Source organism: Candoia aspera, chromosome 7 (assembly GCF_035149785.1).
Source record: "Candoia aspera isolate rCanAsp1 chromosome 7, rCanAsp1.hap2, whole genome shotgun sequence".
Lineage (NCBI taxonomy): Eukaryota > Metazoa > Chordata > Lepidosauria > Squamata > Boidae > Candoia > Candoia aspera.
The window spans coordinates 68,164,939-68,186,014 of record NC_086159.1 but is presented as its reverse complement, the minus strand read 5'-3'; the positions used below and the strand labels follow the sequence as shown (position 1 = coordinate 68,186,014).

The following is a 21,076-nucleotide window of genomic DNA, read 5'->3' as shown; positions in this document are numbered from 1 at the left end:
GGTCCGTCCCGAGATCGCCCCTTGGTCGCGCAGCCAGTCCCTTCGCCTTCCCCTGCCGCGGAGTCCCCGCCAGCCCGGCCAAGGCCGCGGAGGCAGCGCCGGATGAGGGTCCTGGGTCCCCGCTAGCGCTGTCCGAGGTCTGAAGCGCGCCCGGCTTCTCCTCAGCAGGGCGGCAGGCGCTGCAGCCCGACTCGCAAAGGCAACTTCTCCCCGCCTGCCGCCTGGGGCACGGAGGGGTCACTCCCGGGTCTTTACCTTCTTCGCCCGTCCCCGGAGTCCCAGCTTTCGGCCAGGCGGGTGACCCCGACGCAGCAGCATTTATACGACCATCTCAGCCCCGGACGCTTCGCCTTTATTTACAGGCAAACAGAGCCGTCCGGCTGCCGCTGAGAGCACTGCCTTGCCCTCCACCTCCTCCCTCCCCCGCTCCCCGCTCGGACTTGCACTCGCTGCCCTTCCTTCCCCGGCCGTCCCTCTCCCCGCGCCTTGCAGGGCCGTCGGTGCCGCCGTCCGGGGATGGAGCGTGTGGGGGCTGGGGGGACGCGGGAGGGCACGGAACTGAGAACTGGCGAGGACGAGCCTCATCCTTACTCCCTGGGAAGTCTGGTGCCTAGATGAAGGACCAGCTGCCCTAAGGAAGGGGCGTTTGTATGCTCCCCTCCCCGCCTTTCCCAGTTGGAAGCAGAGGCAGATCTCCTCAAAGCTCCGGAGAGCCTTGGTCCCCTTTCACCCTTTGGCTACCGTAGTCACAGCAAAAATAAAAAGTCAAAGCAAAGCCAGCAGCAGAATACAAACAAAAGCAGCCAGCCATAATTTCTATTTTTTTTGAGTGGAAAAAAAAAAAAGCACAGCATCAAATTCTGAAGTCCCCATTATTCTTGAAGACCAGGTCAAACGAGATCTTCTTGCCTCCCCACCGGTCCAATGGATGTGGAGCTACTTCATAGGATTAATCCCCATTAGAGAAGGTCACATTTGAAAAGAAGTGTGTGTCTGAACGTGTGCATGCCTGTATACACACATGGACGCATATTAAAGGGAGTCTTGTGTGGATTCACACATTTGATGATCACTAAGCAGTGTCTGGGATGGGGGGGTCAAAAAAGTCAAGATAGCAGCCACAACCATACAATTGAAGCCCTTACCTTTTTTAATGTGATTTTTTACAAAATCTTCCTTGTGAACACCCCTAGCTGTAAGCTAGCTGTAAGCTGTTTAGTGTTATAGTGTTTAAAACCAGTGTTGAACTGTGCTTCAAAATTGTCTTTAAAATGGGCATAATATATTCCTGGTATTGTTCAGCAGTTTGCAGACTGAAACCTCCAAAACATCCTCTTATGTGAGTCCTGCACAATGCATATCATAATAATCTGTGATGAAACCAAGGCATGGGGAACTGTTGCCAGGTATAGTTGTGCAAATGCACACTTTCCCACTGTTGCACTTGGAGATCCAGAATCAACTGTGGGTCAAGGAGCACTTGCAGACTAGCTCTTTCACTAAGAGTGCAACTCCACCTGTAACATGTACTTCCAGAGCTTAGGGTATTTTTACTGACCAGAAGCACATCCAGGTATGAATTTAACTCACCCTCATCCATCCCATTATTGAATCTACAGAATGATCAAGGGAAGCAACTGCTTTCTTGGAATCAACGTAGCAAGGATTATTAAAGCTGAGTGTTATTAGTATGCCTGTGGCATCTCATTGCAAAGTTCTCATCCACTTGTTTCATACAGATATGAAAGATGGAATCCTAGGCCAGTGGTCTAGACCAGTGTTTCCCAACCTTGGCAACTTTAAGATGTGTGGACTTCAACTTAAATAGGTTTGCCAGATAGTGCAAAAAGATGCCATGATGAATGATACTGAAAGCTGCTAAGAGATCCTGGAGGACTTTAACAGCTCGTTCCCCATCCTCCTCCTCCAATTCCCGGCATAGGTCTTAAATCAAGGAAATCGAAGTTCCCTTGATCCCATACTCAAGCAGAAAGTCTGATGCAATGCATACTCCCCACAGGCAGGCACAGACAATACTGGAGTGAACAAATGTTGAGTATGCATGCATGGGCTTTGCATTAAACCTTTGGCGACCCCCTAAAACAATGTTACAGGCAGGAGAGTGTCATTTTCATGATGCATTTCACTCAACTTCCCATTGTTTGTTTTGATATGTAAATCCATTTCAATTTCTGAAGCTACTCATTCAACAGTTTTAAACATGAACGGAATGGAAACTAGTAACTAGTTCCTTGAAAACTTACATTCTCAGAAAGCTTTCCTGGGAGATAACATTACCATTTCCCACCATCATGGAGCTTTTTCTACAATTCTTAAGTTACTAGAGAATTAAGCACATGCGGCCTTTACGTTTGTGTGCAAGTGGAAACGCCTGGTCAGGCCACTGTTTGACTAAACTGAATGACCCATGTAATGGGGATAATTTTACTCAACAAAATCCATACAGGTCCTTTACCTTTCTTGCTTCTTCATAACAACTATGTAATCCCAACTACTTTAGGTTTTTGTGAAAAGAGTAACTTGAGAGTAGTATGAGTTGTTAGTGATCATAAGCAAAGCATTACCAGTGCCATTTTACTAAATGTATACTGCATGGAAAAGCTATTGCCAATTTATTGCCTTATTGTTCAGTTTAGTAATTTTCAGTTGACAGCTTTACAGATGACCTTTCACACAATTTATTTTACAACCTTTATGCTACCCATATCATCACATTACAGGGATATGATACTTTAGCAAATCAAAGTTCATACTTCCCAATGCAAGAAACATTACCATTTTTTCTCAAATTCTAGCAATATCAAATTATTTGATTTCTGTGGTATAATACCATATAGAGATTATATCCGCATCTTACTAGTAATCAGGAACTAGTCCCTGAAACAGGCTGAATTGTACCTTATGAAACATTTTATGAAACAACCAAATAGGAGCGTGACACTGCACCAGAATTTCTCCTTTGGTGGTTGCTTGTGCCTTTCCTATTTAATTAGGCCTTATATTCTGGTGAATTGCCCTTCCTGTAAGAGGAAACTGCCCCCGAAAGTATTTTGAAAAATAAGCATCCAGGAAAATGTTAACTTAGTTGGCATTGTCAAGAGCTGAGTAACTTGGCATCTTCTGACAGAATTCTGCAGATTTCTCCACTCTTGAGTACATTTCCAAAGCAATCTGCTGCACTAGATTAGTTCAAAGGGCAGAATAGACATTGTTCATAAGGTAACTTGCATTAAATGTAATTTATCTCATAATATGGTGACACTTTTTTTCATTCAATGTATTCTACCTACTTTGGTACTTCCCAGCATTCTTACTTAATATAAAATTCACAATTTAGTACTATAGGATGCAACGCAATCCCAGACAAAATTAAAATAATTTTCTTAAAGCTGACGAGGCTTGCAAATGAATGTTTTTGGAACCGTAATTGGTTCCCATCCCAATAAAGAACAGCAGATTTGACATCCTGTTACCAACAGTATATTCTGGATTAGCAGAGTATTTCTTTCATCCCATTCAGTCTGTTCTCTTACAGCATGTCATGTAGATATTCAGCAGCAACTATTGTTACAGTTCTAAATATTTTATTTTAAAATAAATACCACTTTTTTACAAGTCTGTTCCAGGCAAATGTACTGTCTGCATCCAACTAATTTTGTCCAACCCATTTCCAATACAATTATTTCAGGGTTACAAGTATTGTTCCTTTATGAAGACCAAACAGAGCTCAAACGTCTCTTTATTAAGAAATGAACATTCAAATAAAACAGTGACACAAATGTGGAAAAGGCAACCCATTCAGATGGAAATAATGAATGCAATGAGCTGGATTCAGGCTTGCATTCAGCAGAGTTCCACTCTGATAGTGGAAGGGAATGAGAAAACACCTTTCATCAATTTCTTTTCCAAACTCCCTTTGTAAAGCTGCTCAGGAAAGTTAAGGGATCCTCTGTAGAGGCATCAGAAGTGGTACTAGGGACTGCTCCCTTCTCTTTAATGTAAAGCCTCTGCTGTATCCGGGTTCCATGTTTTTGGAGGAACATGCCTGAATCCAACCTACCATAAGTATGGTATAATTAATCACAGAAAATGCACAGCTTGGTAAACATTGCATACATGCTTTTCAAAAGCATCATCCATTGTAAAACAGGAGATACTGGCAAATACCTATGCAAACTCTTCAACAGATGTAAGTGAAAAATTACAGACTGGAATAAAACTTATGTATCTCTTCCAATATAAAAAAACAAAGTACACAGTGATCAAACATCCTTCTCCAATCTGACATCCACCAGATGTGTTTGGACAGGAACTCCCAAAATGGTTGTATCAGCTGGTAATCTGAGGAACTGTGGTCTCGGCATACCTGGAAGACACCTGGCTGGGCAAGGATGCTTTGAACCAATTTCAGTATTTTTACCGATTGTCTAATTTCACCCGTATGGTTATGTAAGTAACATCACTATGCTAATTGTTAAACTGACCAAATTTGATGACATTCTTGATCACTCCTAGCAAGGTGGATTAATTCATCACACTTTTATGCTTCAAGTAATGTATAAAGCACTTTCCACATTGAAGCAACACTTAGTATTTAAACCCTCTTTTTTTTAGTTTCAGAGGGTAAGAACATTTAAAAATGTAAATGATTTATATCATCCTTGGACAATTAAAATGATAACCCAGTGTTTTCAATATACCACTTATTGGATTAGATGCAAAGAAATCAATCATTCCTCGCACCCAAAGAGGTGTAGACGTGAACAGCAATCCACCATATGAACTCATCTGTATTTTGTAACCAGAGTTTGTGACACGGAATCATTGCCCTTTCGGCATGGCTCAAGTAGATTTAGCAAAAACATTGCTGCAAAACAAAATTATCTGGCAAATGTTAAATCGTGGTGTTCAGCAATGAATGCAGTAAATTTCTCTTAAAAAAAAGTTTTTCCATATATACCTGTAAATTAAAACCAAAGCAAACAAACAATTCAGTTTGATGCAGACGTCCTTGCTATGCTTTAACGGTCTTTCTTATTAGCATCTTCATTTGTTTGGTGCTGTAAAGACAAACAGGTAGACATATGAAAAAAAGTATGAGTATAATTTTGTGTATGGTAATTTTCATTGCAAAATGACTATAGGTTTAATCAGTTTACTAAAGTATCAGGGTGATACTGTTTTTGCTTCCTGGGAAAATCACCCAGACGGAGAAGAGCTTTATAATACACCTGGTTTCAATGCATTCTAATGAATACTAAAGGGAGAAAAAGCAAAACTTGAGCTTTAGAGGTAAAGTCTGATAATGAAGACTGAGCACATACATCATAATTGCGTATCACGGAAAGATGAAAATTCACTGTGGATGAATTTTCCCTATCTCAAAAGGGTTTCAGCCATTTATTAAGATGCATTTCTCATTTCTGTATTTCACGCTGCACTGAATCCAGTATTTTTTATCTGAGGTGTTTTTTAAGAAAGCAAATTCAGTAGCTCTGAGAGTTTTCCCTTTTTCCTTCTCCTCCACATTACTATGCTAGGTACACCATGTTACTGAAATATTAATGAAGCTACTCTCGTTTTAAACAGACAGAATAGGCTTCATTCCAACAAGTGTCCTAAATACATTAAGTAACTGTGTTCCCATTATTCTGAAAGAGTATGTTGAATCATAAACTGAATTAAAAATGTCTTTATGAACGTTGCCTTGGATCACACACAGTGTTGTTGTCTGATTTTAAAAAGTTCTGCTTGAGCAAATTGGATGCCTCTGCTTCCTACCTGTAGTTTTTCATGTTCTTTTAAAAGGAGATCATATTCTTTTTTAAGCTCTTCAGACTGCCTCTTAACGGCAGTAATTTCATTTGCTGTTTTTTGGAGAGCTGTAAGACATAGGCATGGTATTATTCAGCACAAGTAACCACATTTTTACAGAACCTCTGTACGTTAAAGGATACAATTTTCAAAAATAGAATTTTATTCTTTTATGAGAATGAAACTGGCAAGGGCTTTCCGACAGATGGCGAAAGATGAAGTTTGAGTAATTCTAATTGCTCAGGAATAAACAAAGAATATTTGACAAATAATGGATTTTATTGAAAGGCCAGAGCCATTTCAAAGAAATTGGAAAACTGTTGCACGCAGGAAGGCAGTTTCACAGACTGAGAAAAAGAAATGGAGAGGAGAGTATAAATTTTTTAATAATTATATATTTATATAATAGTACACACTAGGAAGTGCTAAACTGTATTTGTGAAGGCTTATTTCAAAATGCATAAACTCTGTTTAATAGACCATTTGGGGGAACAATATATGATAAACCCAATCAGCTATAAATGACTTTGTTTACGTTAATTTGGGTCACTGTGTAATTATACAAATGACATAATTACATCAATTGTGTAATCATATGATTACACAGGTTACATACATTTATGTAAATGACATAATTTACATGAATTGTCCAGGCTACTTTGATAACATTATTTGGTTATGGAAGCAAATGTCTCTTGTATTCAAATTCTGTTAATAAAGATTCACTACACAACAATTTAAGATTTTCCAGAGGATGTTATTAATCTTGACAGTAATTTACTATTAAAAAAATTATTTATGTTAAAGAAAGTGCCATAACATTAGATTGCAAAACAGTTCTTTTTGGTAACTTGATCCTACAGTTAACTAATTACTGTATGGAGGACAAGCAAAACCCTTTGGTTGTAACTAAAAACAAACCTATCTCTAAACATAACCAAGATATCCAGAGATAGTTGCACATTCACTACATTGTTATTCTGTTTTGACAAAAATATGGCAGGATGGGTGAGGTCTTCTAAGCAGAAGAATGTCACAGTCCAGTGTACAAAAGATCTTTAGCTTTGTGCTGTGACTGTGAAGATCATGTTCTGAAGTGGACGAGCATCCATATGAGTTACACAGAAAGTAGCCCCAGCTTACTGATCGCTTTAATATTCCAATAAACAGCATTTTTAAAAATACCACACTCCTCTTTTCCCCAAGTAAAATGATCCCTGCAGAGCATAAAGGCAATATTTCAAATAGAATTTCTACCATCTTTTTTCCAGCAGCAACACCAACCAAAACGTTGAAATTGAAATAGAAGTGCTTTGAAACTATTAATTCAGGTTAACTCCTCCCCTGCAGTTATTTAATCTGTGGAAGTTCACACAAAGGTGGTAGAAGGCTGCATATGAGTTGGCTATATCTGATATTTTCTTGCTGCTAAAAAGATTGCTATGTATCCCAGATGGCTGTCCAGCCTCCACTTTGAACACATCCAATGAAAGAAAACCCACCACCGCTCTGGTTTTACTGTTTAATTAGGGTTTTTTCCCCTAACGTTCAGTTAGAATCTGCCTGTAACTTAAATCTGTTATTCTAAAAAAATGTTTTAACGTGAACTACCCAGAGTTACTGAGAGTAGGTTGCATTTAAATTTAATAAATTATGGTTGGTCAGTCAGCCAGATGTTTAGCCTGGATTTGGGATTTTTGTCCACCTATTGAGTCCTTCCCAAGGACCTGGAGTAGGCAGACGTTGTTGTTTAATAATATTAAAGGTATCGTCACAGGATGTAAGCTGTTCCAAGTAAAGCTACCTTTTGCAATTGACTGATGGTGATTTTGTCAATGCCGATGGTGTTCAAGTGGTGCTTGTTATTGTTGTTGTGTCTGGAGTAAGAGAACACATCCTGACCTTCTTTTATGAGACTTCATTTAAGATATTTGAAGAGCACTGTTCTAATCACTGTTTACTTCTGTTTTCTAAGTGAAGAACTCTGCATATGTCAATGTTAACATTCATTCTGCTACTCTTGGCTTACTTCTCCAACTATCAAGTTTATTTTGAATTTTAATTCTTTTCTCTGGCTATCAGCTATGCCACAATTTTTTTAATCCTCAAATTTGATACATTCCCTTCATGTCTGATTCCAAATCATTAATGAAAATATTGAGAAGAGGAGGAGCTAGGACTGGTACAATTTTCAAGCCAGTTATATACAGTACCCACTTAATGTCTTTTTCAATGTCCTTCTAGCCTACTTAGAAGCTGTTGCACTGACCGATTTATCTCTCTCCTACTGTAAATGTTGCTTCAATGCCTACTAGTCTATCTTCATCCTTCATAAAGGATTCACAATCATAACCTCAGAACAAAAGAAAGTATGGTGAGACTTAAAAAAAGGTCTTATGTTAAGTCATATGGACACAGACACATGAACTGGAACTTTACAAAGAGAAGTGGCTAATTTCTGACCCTTGGGAATAAGAGAATGCTAAAATATGAGATATGATCTGATGTACATGTGCAATTATCTCCTTGGTGATTTAAACCTCTACACCTAGGATATTTTAAGAGCAAAATGATCCAGGTTTTCTATGATTCTTGTTTATTGGCACCGTGGGACATCTCAGAAGAAGCCACAATCTAACCCAATCTGTTTGTGCCTTAGAGAAGTAAATTAATAATATTAACATTTAGAAGGAAGGTGAAAACAAAAACAAACAAACAAAAACTTTTAATTTCCATGTCTGGGCCAAGCTATAATTTCAAATATGACATCTTCCTAACCGAAAATAGCACTTACAAACTAAAGGCATTTATGGATTAATTTTCTTTTGAATTTTCTAAAACTATTTTCAGATTTTGACTACAAAAACAATTTTGTTGTTAAAAAATTGTACATTAAATTGTTTCATAACTATCTAAACTACCACAGGAAGCTGTATAGGAAGAAGTTCATCTCAAGAACAATGTTTTTATTATGTTTATTTTGTATACAAACCATGTCTGTTTATAAGAACTGGCAAACATTGTGTAAACTTTACTTTCCCTTCCTCATTCCAAATCTTATAATCTTTCTGAGAATCCCTTATACCTTGGAGGTGTGTGATCAAAACTTCTGTAAGTTTCCATGTGCACCTAGAGGTCTGTGAAAATGATTATAATTACTGCTACTAAGCAGTTCTAATGCATACATTTGTCAATAATACTTTCCATATAATATGCCTAATATTATTCCCATCCTGGATAAAGGGGGAAAAAACTGAGAGATATATTCAACATTCAAATTCAAATTGAATCTGATATATTAATATTATATTCCCCCTCTTCTTCAAGAGTTCAAGGTGTTATACGTTGCATTCCCCTTTTCAGTTCTTCGTCCACAATAATACTTTTGCCCATGAAGTAAGCATTTTTTTCAATCATACACAGGCAGCTCTTTGCTATGCAGTTCTAATATACTATTACTGAAAAGAACAGAATGAATATAGATAATGAATATTTGATCTACAGAATTGTACTGATAGAACAAAACTTTGATAGAACAAAACTATAATCTTTACCATTCACAACAAGTATGTCACAAAATACTGAAGAACAAAATATTAGACCTGCTTTAAACAAAGCTAGTCTTGTAAATAGTTCATAGCTCCTTAATGTACAAAATCAAACTTAATTCAATAACCTTAATATAGATTTACTGGATCATGATGTTTCTTTGCCTAAACTTTCCAAAAGCCCAATTTACATCAAAGAGTGATTTCTGAAAAATCACTTTCCATTTCTCAAACGTCCTTCATCATTTTTTCAACTACACCTTGCCAACGCTCCATATTCTATGCTCAAATTTCTGTTATCAGTATCTTGCAGTTAATTCTTTTTAGAGGATTCTTGCTTCCATTGCTAGAGTTTGAAATGTTAATGTTTGGAAAACTCTACTGGCTTAAGGCTTTATTCTGTTTGATAGTTATACTGACTTTTGACAACTGTTTTGAGATTTAATTTGAACATTAGTGTTTGCCTTCAGAAAACATAATGCCCTCTATGTAGCCAAAGATTTAATACATTTTAGTTGCCTGATCTTCACAAGGTCAAGCAATATTATTCATTTCAGCCAGTGAACACCCAAGAAGTTTCATAAATCTTGCTAGATCCAGAAAGAGCATGCAGAGTCAGGAAAATTCTCTCTGTATCTCAGTGCTATTTTATTAAAGACAACGTAAGTTGAACAAGGAAGCTAATAAAAGGATTGTGTTATCATAGTCTTGATTTTGGTTCTCTTGAAGCAAACTCAAAGAATTTCTATCCATGTTATTTGTAAACAGCCCAGAGTCACTTTTATAGTGAGATGGGTGATGTACAAATTTAATAAATAAACAAATAAATAAAAATGTATCCTATCCATTGCAAAACTATCATACCAGAATAAGGTCCTGACCATAGAATTTATCACCATGCCCCTAATAATTCTGCACTGTTGATTTTCCATTTCTTGCATGGCACAACCATAACCAGCTGTGCAGTCCTTTATTGAGAAGTAGCTTCTAAACATCTCAACAGATAGGTAAACTATGTTTTAATATTACATTTTAGGGCTTCTATCTACTTGCCAAAATTTATTTATTTATTATATCTACATGCTGCCCAACTCCCAATGACTCTGGGTGTCTCACAAGTAAAAGCATTTTAAAAAATACACCAAGACAGAACAATAAGGAATACAGGTAGTCCTCCAGTTACAACAGCAATTGGGGCTAGAATTTCCATTGCTAAATGATGCGGTCGTAAAGCAGGACCACATCACTTAGTCACAGCAATCCCTGCAGTCCCAATTGCCATTGTTAACTGAATCGGGGTGATTGTTAGGCAAGGACCCCACTGCAACAACCAAAGTCAATGGGGAAGTTGGCAGGAAGTTGCAAGTCCCAGGTGGCTCACAGGCAGGCTGGCAGGCGGCTGCTGCCGGGTGGGGGAGGGTGCACAGGTGGCCTGAGAGGTGCGGTGGGAGTGCAGTGAGGCTTGGAGCAGCTGCTGCCAGGTGGGGGAGGGAGCAAGGGAGTGCAGCGAGGCTTGGGGAGGGTGCACAGAGATGCATGAAGGTGCAAGGGAGGTGTGCCCAGGCTCAGGGAAGGTGTGAATAGCTTGCGCAAGCGCAGTGCGGCTAAGGGAGAGTGCACGGATGGGGGAGACTTACCCCAGTGACTTGCGATCTACCTCACTGACTTTCTGTGGAAGCTGGCAGGGAAGGTCGCAAATCACATGATCGCAGGGCCCTGCAAGTGGTTTAAGTGCAAGCTGGCTGCCAAGCTCCCAGATTGCAATCCTGTGACTGCAGGGGTGCTGGGACAGCTGGAACTCCAAGGACTGGTCATAACCACCATTCATTCAGCAGTGTCATAACTTCGAACAGTCACTGAACAAATGGTCGAGGACTACCGGTAAAAGATAGCAAGATGACAGAAACCAAACTAGAATGAAAAAAAGAAGCACACCCACACAAACCAAGGGGGCTTCATTCACCCTCACTAAAGGCCTGTTTACAATCCTTCTTTTAGCTATAGCTGCACATGTTTTTGTTAAATAACAGAAGCAGGTTGCAACCTATTTGCTACATCAGAGGGAGCAATGTATTTTGCATCCTATGTGACAGGGAACAAAATGTTTTGCATCTGTGATTCTATGCAAAGTATATTTCCTTAAGCAATATCGTAGTTTTTAAAAATACCTTCTGTACTTTTCTTTAATTCTGCTTTTAACTGTTGCACTTCTTGGACTAGCTTTTCATTTGTTACCCCAGACGAATGTTCACCAGAATTTTTAATTTTCTTCAATGACTGCCAAAAAACCAACAACAACACAGTTCTGTTTTATTTCAAGTTTAGCACATTCCTGCACCTGCTCACATTCAGTGGGACAGTGGAAAAAGACACTTAATTATCTTGGAGCTGTCTTTAGTTTAAATAATTCACTCTACCAAGCACATTAACCAAACCATGACACTGGAGATAACATCTGTAGCCAAGGCTGGCATCTTACATAAATGTCTAATTTTGACTTTCTTGTTGGTATCAATTTACAATAAGTGCTTCTACCAAAGGATGGAGGCCCTGTAAAAACAGGCATGGCTGATAGAACAAGGGCATTAAGTCTTATGAGGTCTTCTAAGGTCTTCCAAGGAACTCAAGACACAAGGGCCATGACAGAGAGTCTACAAATGAAGCTGTTATGAAACTCTGGTGGAAGAGGTGGACAATTCACAGAATGCAGACAGCCCTATAACAGTCTTGCTACCTCCAACCATCCTGAGAACACACTGCTAAGTTTTGCAGGAAAAAAGGCCAAATTTTGGCTGAACAACTTTTTTCTCTTTTTCTCTGACAAGCTTCCAATTTCCATCCTTAACCTCCCCTCCAAATTCACTGCTTTTTGGTTGTCTTTGGAGTTTTCATATTTTTTAAGTGGGAATAGAAGAAGCTCCAGGGAGATAAATACTCCCATCCCCAAGCTTAACACATGAAAAGGCACCCAAAATATAGCAAACTAGAGGGGTTTAATGGTGGGGAAGGGATCACATTGCTCCCATTCCCATTAATCCTCCCATATCAGGAAAAATGGGGAGGGGGGAATTAGCCCCAAATGTATCCCTGTTGGTGATACAGTCATGTCACCAGATGATCTCCCACAGTTCACTGGCTCACCCCTCTAACAGGATATCCAAGATGGATTATATGGGGCAACACAATAGGGCTTTGAATAGGAATAGCCTCCTTTTGCAGCACATTCAGGTAACCTTACTGAAAGCTTCAAGAATTGCTACAGACCTCTTCACTACTGGGAACACTTCCAGTTTGGGCTTGCTTTCAAGGTTTTGAACCTTTTTAACTGGCATGGGAAATTAAAGCTCACAAAGAACACAGTGATACTTGAAGAACACTCCCCTATTTACACTTGTGTCCTCCATTGGAAAGGTCCTCTGACATGCCTAGGGACAGCACTGGGTTACCAACCCCCTTTGAGACTACAACAACTGAAACAAGGGAAAGAAAGACAGAAGCAGAAACTGTTGTTCTGCAGTGTCTTGTAATCTGAAATTAAACTGGAACGGAACTAGGAGTGCAGAAATTCTCCTGAAGGGAAGAACTAAAAGAAAATCTGGTCTATCTTCTGTGAGTGGGAACAAGTCAGTCCAGAGAACAGGTAGCCCTCAGTTAATTACTGTAATTGGGACCAGAATTTCTGTGGCTAAGTGACGTGATCATACAGCATGATGTCATGTGACCGTGCTGCTTAGTGACAGCAGTTCTGGCACTTCTGGTTACTGTTGTTAAACAAATCACATGCCATCATTAAGCGCAATGTCTTGTGCTCACCATTCGTGAGTACCTGCTGGCTTCCCTATTGACTTTGCTTGTTGAAAGCCAGCAGTGAAGGCTGGAAATGGCGATCATGTGACCGTGGGATGCTGTGGCATAATTGTGAGCCGGCTGCCAAGTGCCCGGATTGAGATCACATGACTGTGGGGATGTTGCAACAGCTCCTTATGAGGACCAGTCATAAGTATCACTTGTTCAACTGTTTGAACAGTTGCTGAACAAGTGGTCGTTAAGTAAGGACTACCTGTATCTTTCTCTGCTATAGGAAAACAAATGTATGTGGTCCTTTTATTAATTTAAATAAGGGGATGAACACAGATTTAATTACGTAGCTATTTTGGAAAAGATGGGCCAGTTTCTCTTTTGTTTAAAATTGAAAGCTGACCTGAACATGAAGACTGGATTGCTACTCCAGGTCAGAAATTCCACAAAGCATTCCTGTACCCTCACAGTTATTCTCTGGATTCCAGTCATAATACAGAAACTTAATCAATCAATCAAAAATTGTTTATGGTCCAAGACCAAACACAGTTTATGGTAAAAGACCAGCAGTACAAGAACTATAAAAAGGAATTTTAAGAATTGTGAGAAAATCCTAAAGCAATTAGCAGCTAACAATTAATAACATGAGGAAAAAACCAGATGGCTTCCAACAGTTGTAGCTACTGGTAAGAATTTTGCAACCTTCTTAGAGGTTTCTGAAGAGTGGTCATCCAGGAGAAGGGTAAAGGCCTCCTGATCACAATGGCAGAGTTGTTAACAATAGGAAGTATTAAACTTGTCTTCTTTGGGTGTACAATGGACATTTTAATAGCAAATGTGAGACAGATTCTCCCTCTGAGACTGGACAGAAACAAGTTCAGCTATCATATGGGAGGCTTATATAGCTACCAGTTGTTGTCCTAATAGGTAGTGCCCCAATTTGGGCCAAAGTAAATATTCTATGTGGCGCATGTGTCTGTGTGACATCACGTCAGTGTTGACTGATGGCTTCTGGCGACTGCCTGGAGTAGTTCCTGCAGTTTTCTTGGCAAGGGGTTGGCCCTCACCTGCTTCTTCCTAGGGCTGAGAGAAAAGAAAAGAACTGGCCCAAGGTCACCCAGCTGGCCTTGTGCCTAAGATGAAACTAGAACTCATGGTCTCCCCATTTCTAGCCTGGTGCCTTGACCACTACACCAAACCAGCTCTTACGTGGAGCATAGAAGATGTTAAAAGAAATATCTAGGGATAGTCCAGGAAGGAGGAAGAACTGTGCTATAAAAAGGATGGGAGACTTTGGCTTTGTCATTTTGGATATCTAGATCCCAAATCCTCTTTAGTTCTTTAGTTATTACGTCCCACAGCAAGTGTGCCTACAGGGTGAGACTGCAATATGCCAAATCATTATTAATTTGTCTTCTTAGGATGGAACAGAACCTATCCAGCAAGGTGAGATAAACGAAGCAAGTTTCCCAATAGAATCTAAGATGACAAAGTCTTAATCAGGCCCAGAAACATACTTAATACAGAAACAAAACCAGTTATCCAGGAAACCTACTTGCTGCAGTTTTTCGTTCTCTTCCAAGCACTTCCGGGCAACTTCATTGCTGTTTGCTACTTCCGTTTTCAGAGCAACCTCAGCTTCCATCTCTTTTGCCAATAAAGTGATAAGGGAAACAGTACGTCTCAGTACACTTTGGGAAACAAAAAAGCCACTAATTCATCAGCACAGCCAAAACATCAACTGATAATCGTTTTCATAAGTTTTTACTAAATTAAGCTAGGGAAATGTTTCACTTTTTATGACTTTAAAATTGACTTTATTCTGATTTTAAATTAAAAGACAGTATTTTAGGGTTTTTTTAATTAGATGTCAGACTTTACTGCCATGTAGAATCCTGAATTGTTCAAATCTTTCAGAAGTTATTTGCTGCATCTTAAACATTAGAGAGGGTTCCAGATGGATTACAATGCATTTGCCACTAAGTTTAGAATGAGGTGGGCAATGTTTGTGGCTAGCACCAGCACATTTTAAAATGTTAATTCCTTCATTTTTGGTTTTGATCTGTGAGGGATGCCCTATGAGCCAGTGATAACATCAAGAAGAATGCTGGACAAGTTTGATCCATTTGCAGGAAATGAAAATATGAAGGGTTTTAAGGTGCCAGATAGGAATGTTAAGCCTCATGGAGGCTTAATGCATCTGTTTTATATCTTTATTTTGTTTAAAAGCAAAAGTTGTTTTGATCTGAGGCAGCACTAGAGGCTACGTGAATCCCAGAAGTTGTGGTTTGTTCTGATTTGTGGGAATGTCATTCTCATGCATCACTTTTGTTGACACTCTTACCTCTGCCTTATTGGTGAAACTATCTTTATTGCAATAAAGTTTGCATTTCACCATGGTGGTATCAAATCATACTGAGAGCAATCCTACACCACCCACATTATATCAGAAGTGGTGATACATTGCTGCTATACAGATAAAATGGCTGTTGAATTCAAAGTATGCTCAATCCATAGGGAAAAAATCCAATATATTAAAAAATGTGGACTGAAGTATAAAATACAGTAAAAACAGCATTCCTTGCCTATACCACTCATACTTCTCAAAACCTTTATATTGGACGGTCCATCAGAAACCCATGTGGAATTACTTTACTTGAAAGCAGCATAAGAATTTACATGCCTTCAAGAAATTTAATGGCAAGTCTCCCATACAGAGAATATAGGATGGGCAGTCTTTTCAACCAATTGTTCTATCATTGCCTTCTGAAATAGTGCAGTATTCTAAGAAGACTGTACCAGTTCAAAAAACGGGGTTTTTTTGGATTAAAAGAGACATTTTTCTTTTAATATAATCAATTTTATTAATATGTGTTAGTATATCCATGAACATCTGCTGTTCTTTATTTTACTCTCACTTACCCATCTCATATACTTATGCTTTTAGAAAATGTTGACCTATGCCGTTCTTATACTTACAGCCAAAGAAAAAGGGAAAATCCTGATATATAAAGATTTCGTTGTGATCTAAAAAGTTTCATATGAATGTGATCAAATGCACTGTGGGACGAAGAATGTGTGGAGTCTTCATTTAAATGAACATTTGAGTACTTCCTAACTTCTCTTACTGCATCTGTGAACATAAAAATATATATGCACACATAATGATCACACTTGCTTTCTATTATCTCATGTTACCTACTAGTTCAATGCATATCTACACTAAGTACATACCATATTTTAATAATCAGGCCTCAGAAAATAGATTTATATTTATGCATTAAAATTAATAGCTTCTAAAATGAAATATAAAGTGCATAACTTCCCTTAGACATTTTAACATTAAATTCTTTTTATAGTTACTTTAAATAAATGAATTTTTATAATAAAGGCTAAGCAACACAAACATGTCAGCAGTAACATATATCCAACAGCAATGAAACATGTGTCCAAACTCGTAACTAAAAATCAACACAATATTTAGCAATAGCTTTAAAATTGCCCTCAAACAAAAATAAATCAACGTTAGCAAAAAGCAGTGTACAATTCCTCTAAAGTAGCCTTTCCCAACCTGGTGCTCTCCACACATTATGGAAAACTCCTCTCTTAATACCTTGCTACTGAGCATGCTAGCAGCAGCTGGTGAGACTTGCAATCCAAATTTCTAGCAACACTAGACTAAGAAAAATTGTCCTAAAGAAATCCATTTCTAGAAATTATCTGGCTGTTTTTCTCATAATTCAAAAGTAACTAGAAAGAAATAGTGCCACCTGCTGATTCTTAAAAAAAAACTTCTTGCCATAAATGTTCCATTAGATGTTCTATGCCAATCTTAATTAAGTTTTGCTATCTGATAATAAGAAAACATTGCTTGCCTCTTGTTCAATTGATTTTGTAAGATATATTGCCTACGTTTCTTCCATCTGCAACAAAATCAATCTTTAGGCAATAAATACAATCTCCACACTTTATTTGTTCATTTGTTTCACATCCTTTTCATATGAATGGCCACATGCAAAATTGATTTTCTACTTACCAAGAAATAAAACAATTAATATAACTATAATAGTAAGGAATGCCTTGTTCCAATAGTTTGCAATTTTATTCCATATGGGGATAATAAAAATCTTATTCCATCTATAAAACAAAATCACATTTCAAAGAATTAATATATGAACAACCCATTATGTAAGCATTTTCATATGTATCACAAAATTGCCTGAATTATTTTTCATGCACTTGCTGATAATATGGGAAGGACTGATATAAAAATGTACATGAAAAAGTTCAGGACTTGGACTACCTTTTTCCAGTTATGCCTGCCCATCCTACTAGATCTAGTAGGGCTGACATGTGCCAGGTCCCATCAATAAAACTGTGCCATCTTGTGAAATATGGCCACCCATCCTTTGGAATAGCAACCCACACATTTTTGAAGTTCACACATAAGCAGCCTTGCTGTAATTTAGGAAAGCCCCCAAAACATTGGCTTTTTCAGTGGGCCCTGGAGCAGGACGGTTTGTGTCCTCGCACTGATACTGAGCTATCACTTCCTTGGTATTTATTGTATTTTCCTTCCTTAGTAGGGCAGTTAATACTGGTTTTATTATTGGTTCAGTGTTTTGTCTTGTTTTAATATTTTAAATGTATTATACAGCACCTAGAGTTGCTCTGGCAATTGAGGTAGCTTTTCAATTGAGTAAAATTAAATAAATAAATAGCATTATTGGATTCAAATTCTGGAGGGTGGGAGCTGTGTGTTCAAGTGTTGTAGAAAAGTGAGAAATTTTATTGAGGTAACTCTGTCTACATCAGCTGCTGTGATAGTACCCTGTGAAATTCAGATTCAGTCCCATCAACCCTACTTGTAGCTACTGTAATGTAACCAGGTATCTTTAGTTTCCAGATTTAATAATATTCATGTACCACTTCTAGTTCTTCTTAAAGCTTTATTCTGAAAAATTCCTGTTTATTTAAATAATAACATCAGCTATCCTGTTGGTACAGGACAGACATACTGTATTACCAAATACTCATCTTTGAATTCCTAATGTTAACTCAAGGCAGTTGTGTTCAAACAGCTGGTTTCCAGATGTGTGTAAGCATGTAATTTATGCACGATTAATTGGAGCAAGCCTCAACAATACATTTAGATTTGTTTCACAAACATATGTGGCCTAGAGCACCAAGATTACTGGGAAGAATCACTGAAATTTTGATATTTGTAAGGGGTTATTCATCAACCTTTCTTCTTTATATATTATACTTAGGAGGCTTAAGAGAACCTTTTTGATCTAAATCAGTCAGATTTAGCTACTGTAAAACTTATAAAGCAGATGCCTGCTTTTTTGGCCTGCTTTGCCTAAAAACCTGTATAAATTAACACAAATAAAATGTGCTGTCCTTGATAACTGTTATAAAATTCTGGAGGCCCTGATTATATTTTATTTTCTATCCTACCTTTATTATTTTTATAAATAACTCAAGGCGGGAACATACCTAATACTCCTTCCTCCTCCCATTTTCCCCACAACAATCCTGTGAGATGGGTTGGGCTGAGAGAGAGTGACTGGCCCAAAGTCACCCAGTCGGCTTTCATGCCTAAGGCGGGACTAGAACCCACAGTCTCCTGGTTTCTAGCCCATTGGTCTAACCGCTAGACCAATAACGTAGGGAGTTTCAAACACGAACATTTTTATTTTCACAAGGTATATAGGTCATTGTTCCAGTATCAGTGGGGTCATAAATAACCATAAAATATTACAAATAGGTTATGCCAAGGTAGACTTTGCAGAGATGTAATAACTATGAAAGATGCAATGGACAACCACTGACAACTTGTTTGTTAGAGGAGGGGAAATTCAGAGGAAGAAGACATTTGATCTTGGGAATAGAGAAGTGTGTGTGCGCGCGCGCGTTAGCCAGGGGAAATTCAGCTGCAGTTTAACTTACTGAAAAGCAATGGTGACCACTAACTCGAAAACTACAGCCAATTCATGCTATCATTTTTCAATTAATTTTGCCCCAAACCTACATTTGGATATTTCTGTCTATTACAAATGGAACAAAGATTGAGGGTGACCCAATTACCAAATTGGAGCTTCCCGTCATACAAATTCATTAAGCAGTGGAGACCTGAAACGTAACTGTTTTTAAAATACATAGGTATGAAGGAAACAGAAAATGCAAAGACAAAAAAGTGTGTGCCTTATTCGTGTGCAACTATACAATGAACTAATTATTTATTGCTTTGGGGAGCCTCAATGTACCTGTTGCACTTGTGAAAAGCTAGAAGTGTGGGCCGTTGTAGCAGCAAATTAATAAGTCACAGCTACTGCAGCAGAGAAGACAAACATCAGGCCACCATTTTAAAAGGACCGGTCAACAAACCCACATCAACGGCTTCTCTGCTTTCCCTCCAAAATTGAGTTTGCAGTAAACGAGCCTGTCTCTATCCGGCTTCCAATGGGGCCAGGAAAACTGTAGGATGCGCAGCTTGACATGTTTATTGTTTCCTGAAAAGCAGGCCCCCGGGAGCCCTTACCTCACCGGCGAAATGAGCGGCACGCAGAGCAAGAGCAGTAGGGCGATTTCGCCGTAAAGAAACCCGGCCACAGCGCTCCACTGGAAAGTCATGGCACCTCTGAGCGGGGGACCTGCTGCGGAGGGAAGCCCGGTTAGCTCCTTCTCGGCGGGGAAAGGGGCCACCACGGACGGAATAACCCCGAGGTTGCTCCCCCTCCGCCAGGACCCCCCAGCAGCCCCCCAACTCCCAGCCCAGCCCGCGGGGAGCACAAGGCCGAAGACCCCAACTCGGCCGGAGCCGCCGCCCAGCGGGAACATGGCGGGGCTACACCCGGAGGAGCGAAGCCCTTTCCCTGCCTCTGACGCCGCCCCGAGACCAGCTCCGCTTCTCCCGCGGCTCCCTCGGGGAAGCGTCGGAAGGCGCACGGACCCCGGGCGCTTCCTCGTCGGCTCGCCTTCCGGCGGGCCCAAGCTTTCCTCCGAGGCGGCCCGGGGAAAGTCCTCCGCAGACAGGCCCGCCTAGCCGGTCCCTGCGCGAGCTCCCTGTTCGGCGGGAGCTGCGAGGAGGGGCGCGGGAGCCGGGTCCGCGGGGCAGCCAGGCGCCCACGGGGCCGTTACCCGGGCAGGCGAGGGAGGGAGAGCAGAAAAGCCGCGGCCTCCCGCCTGCTCGGAAGCGCCGTCCAGCCCTCGCTGTGGGGATGCTAGCCTTCCAGCCAGGGCCCGGGCAGCTGCAAAGGCGCCCTCCGGCCGGAGGGAGGAGAGAGACTGCCTTCCGCTCCCCCAGAGGGTGCTTCGGTTTGGGCTTCGCGCACGGTGTGTGTGTGTGAACTCAGCCCACGTGGCTGGCGAACTGGGGCTGGGTGGTTAGCGTGCGGCACAAACCCCGCTCGTGCGGTAACTCGGTCAGCCACGGCTTGGCTAGGGGGATACCTGGCCACAGCGCTCCTGGCTAAGGAGAGGGGTGTTTTCTGCACGTGGAATTGGGAGGGATCTCGGGTAATCTGGTGGATTACAACTCCGGGGGGGGCGGGGCTCTGGGTTGTCAGTTTGAAGGCTGCTGCTGCTGCTGCTGCTTGCTTCTCTCCATAGAGATTAACATCGGGGAGAGAGGAACTAAGCACTTTTGGACTGTGGATGTACTAAGGAGTTGCCTTTTTGGAGTAAATTATAGGATTAGACAACTTCAAAAGCTGGTTGTTTATTCATTCAGTTGCTTCCGACTCTTCGTGACTTCATGGACCAGCCCACGCCAGAGCTTCCTGTCGGTGGTCAACACCCCCAGCTCCCCCAGGGACGAGTCTGTCACCTCTAGAATATCATCTATCCATATTGCCCATGGTCGGCCCCTTTTCCTTTTGCCTTCCACTCTC

At 40.2% G+C, this 21,076-nt stretch overlaps 1 protein-coding gene across 1 annotated transcript; it reads right to left on the bottom strand.

Moving 5' to 3' along the window:
* Positions 1–3,742: 3,742 nt before the first annotated feature.
* Positions 3,743–20,625, bottom strand: LOC134500666 (B-cell receptor-associated protein 29-like). Its single transcript, XM_063307990.1, has 8 exons — positions 20,473–20,625; positions 19,726–19,837; positions 17,218–17,318; positions 16,161–16,314; positions 14,737–14,872; positions 11,552–11,660; positions 5,803–5,903; positions 3,743–5,081 (listed from the first exon to the last, which is right to left on the bottom strand). Exons 2-8 carry the CDS (start codon positions 19,815–19,817, stop codon positions 5,043–5,045), a joined length of 732 nt encoding a protein of 243 aa, XP_063164060.1. The 5' UTR covers positions 19,818–19,837; positions 20,473–20,625; the 3' UTR covers positions 3,743–5,042.
* Between the last annotated feature and the right edge of the window lie 451 nt (positions 20,626–21,076).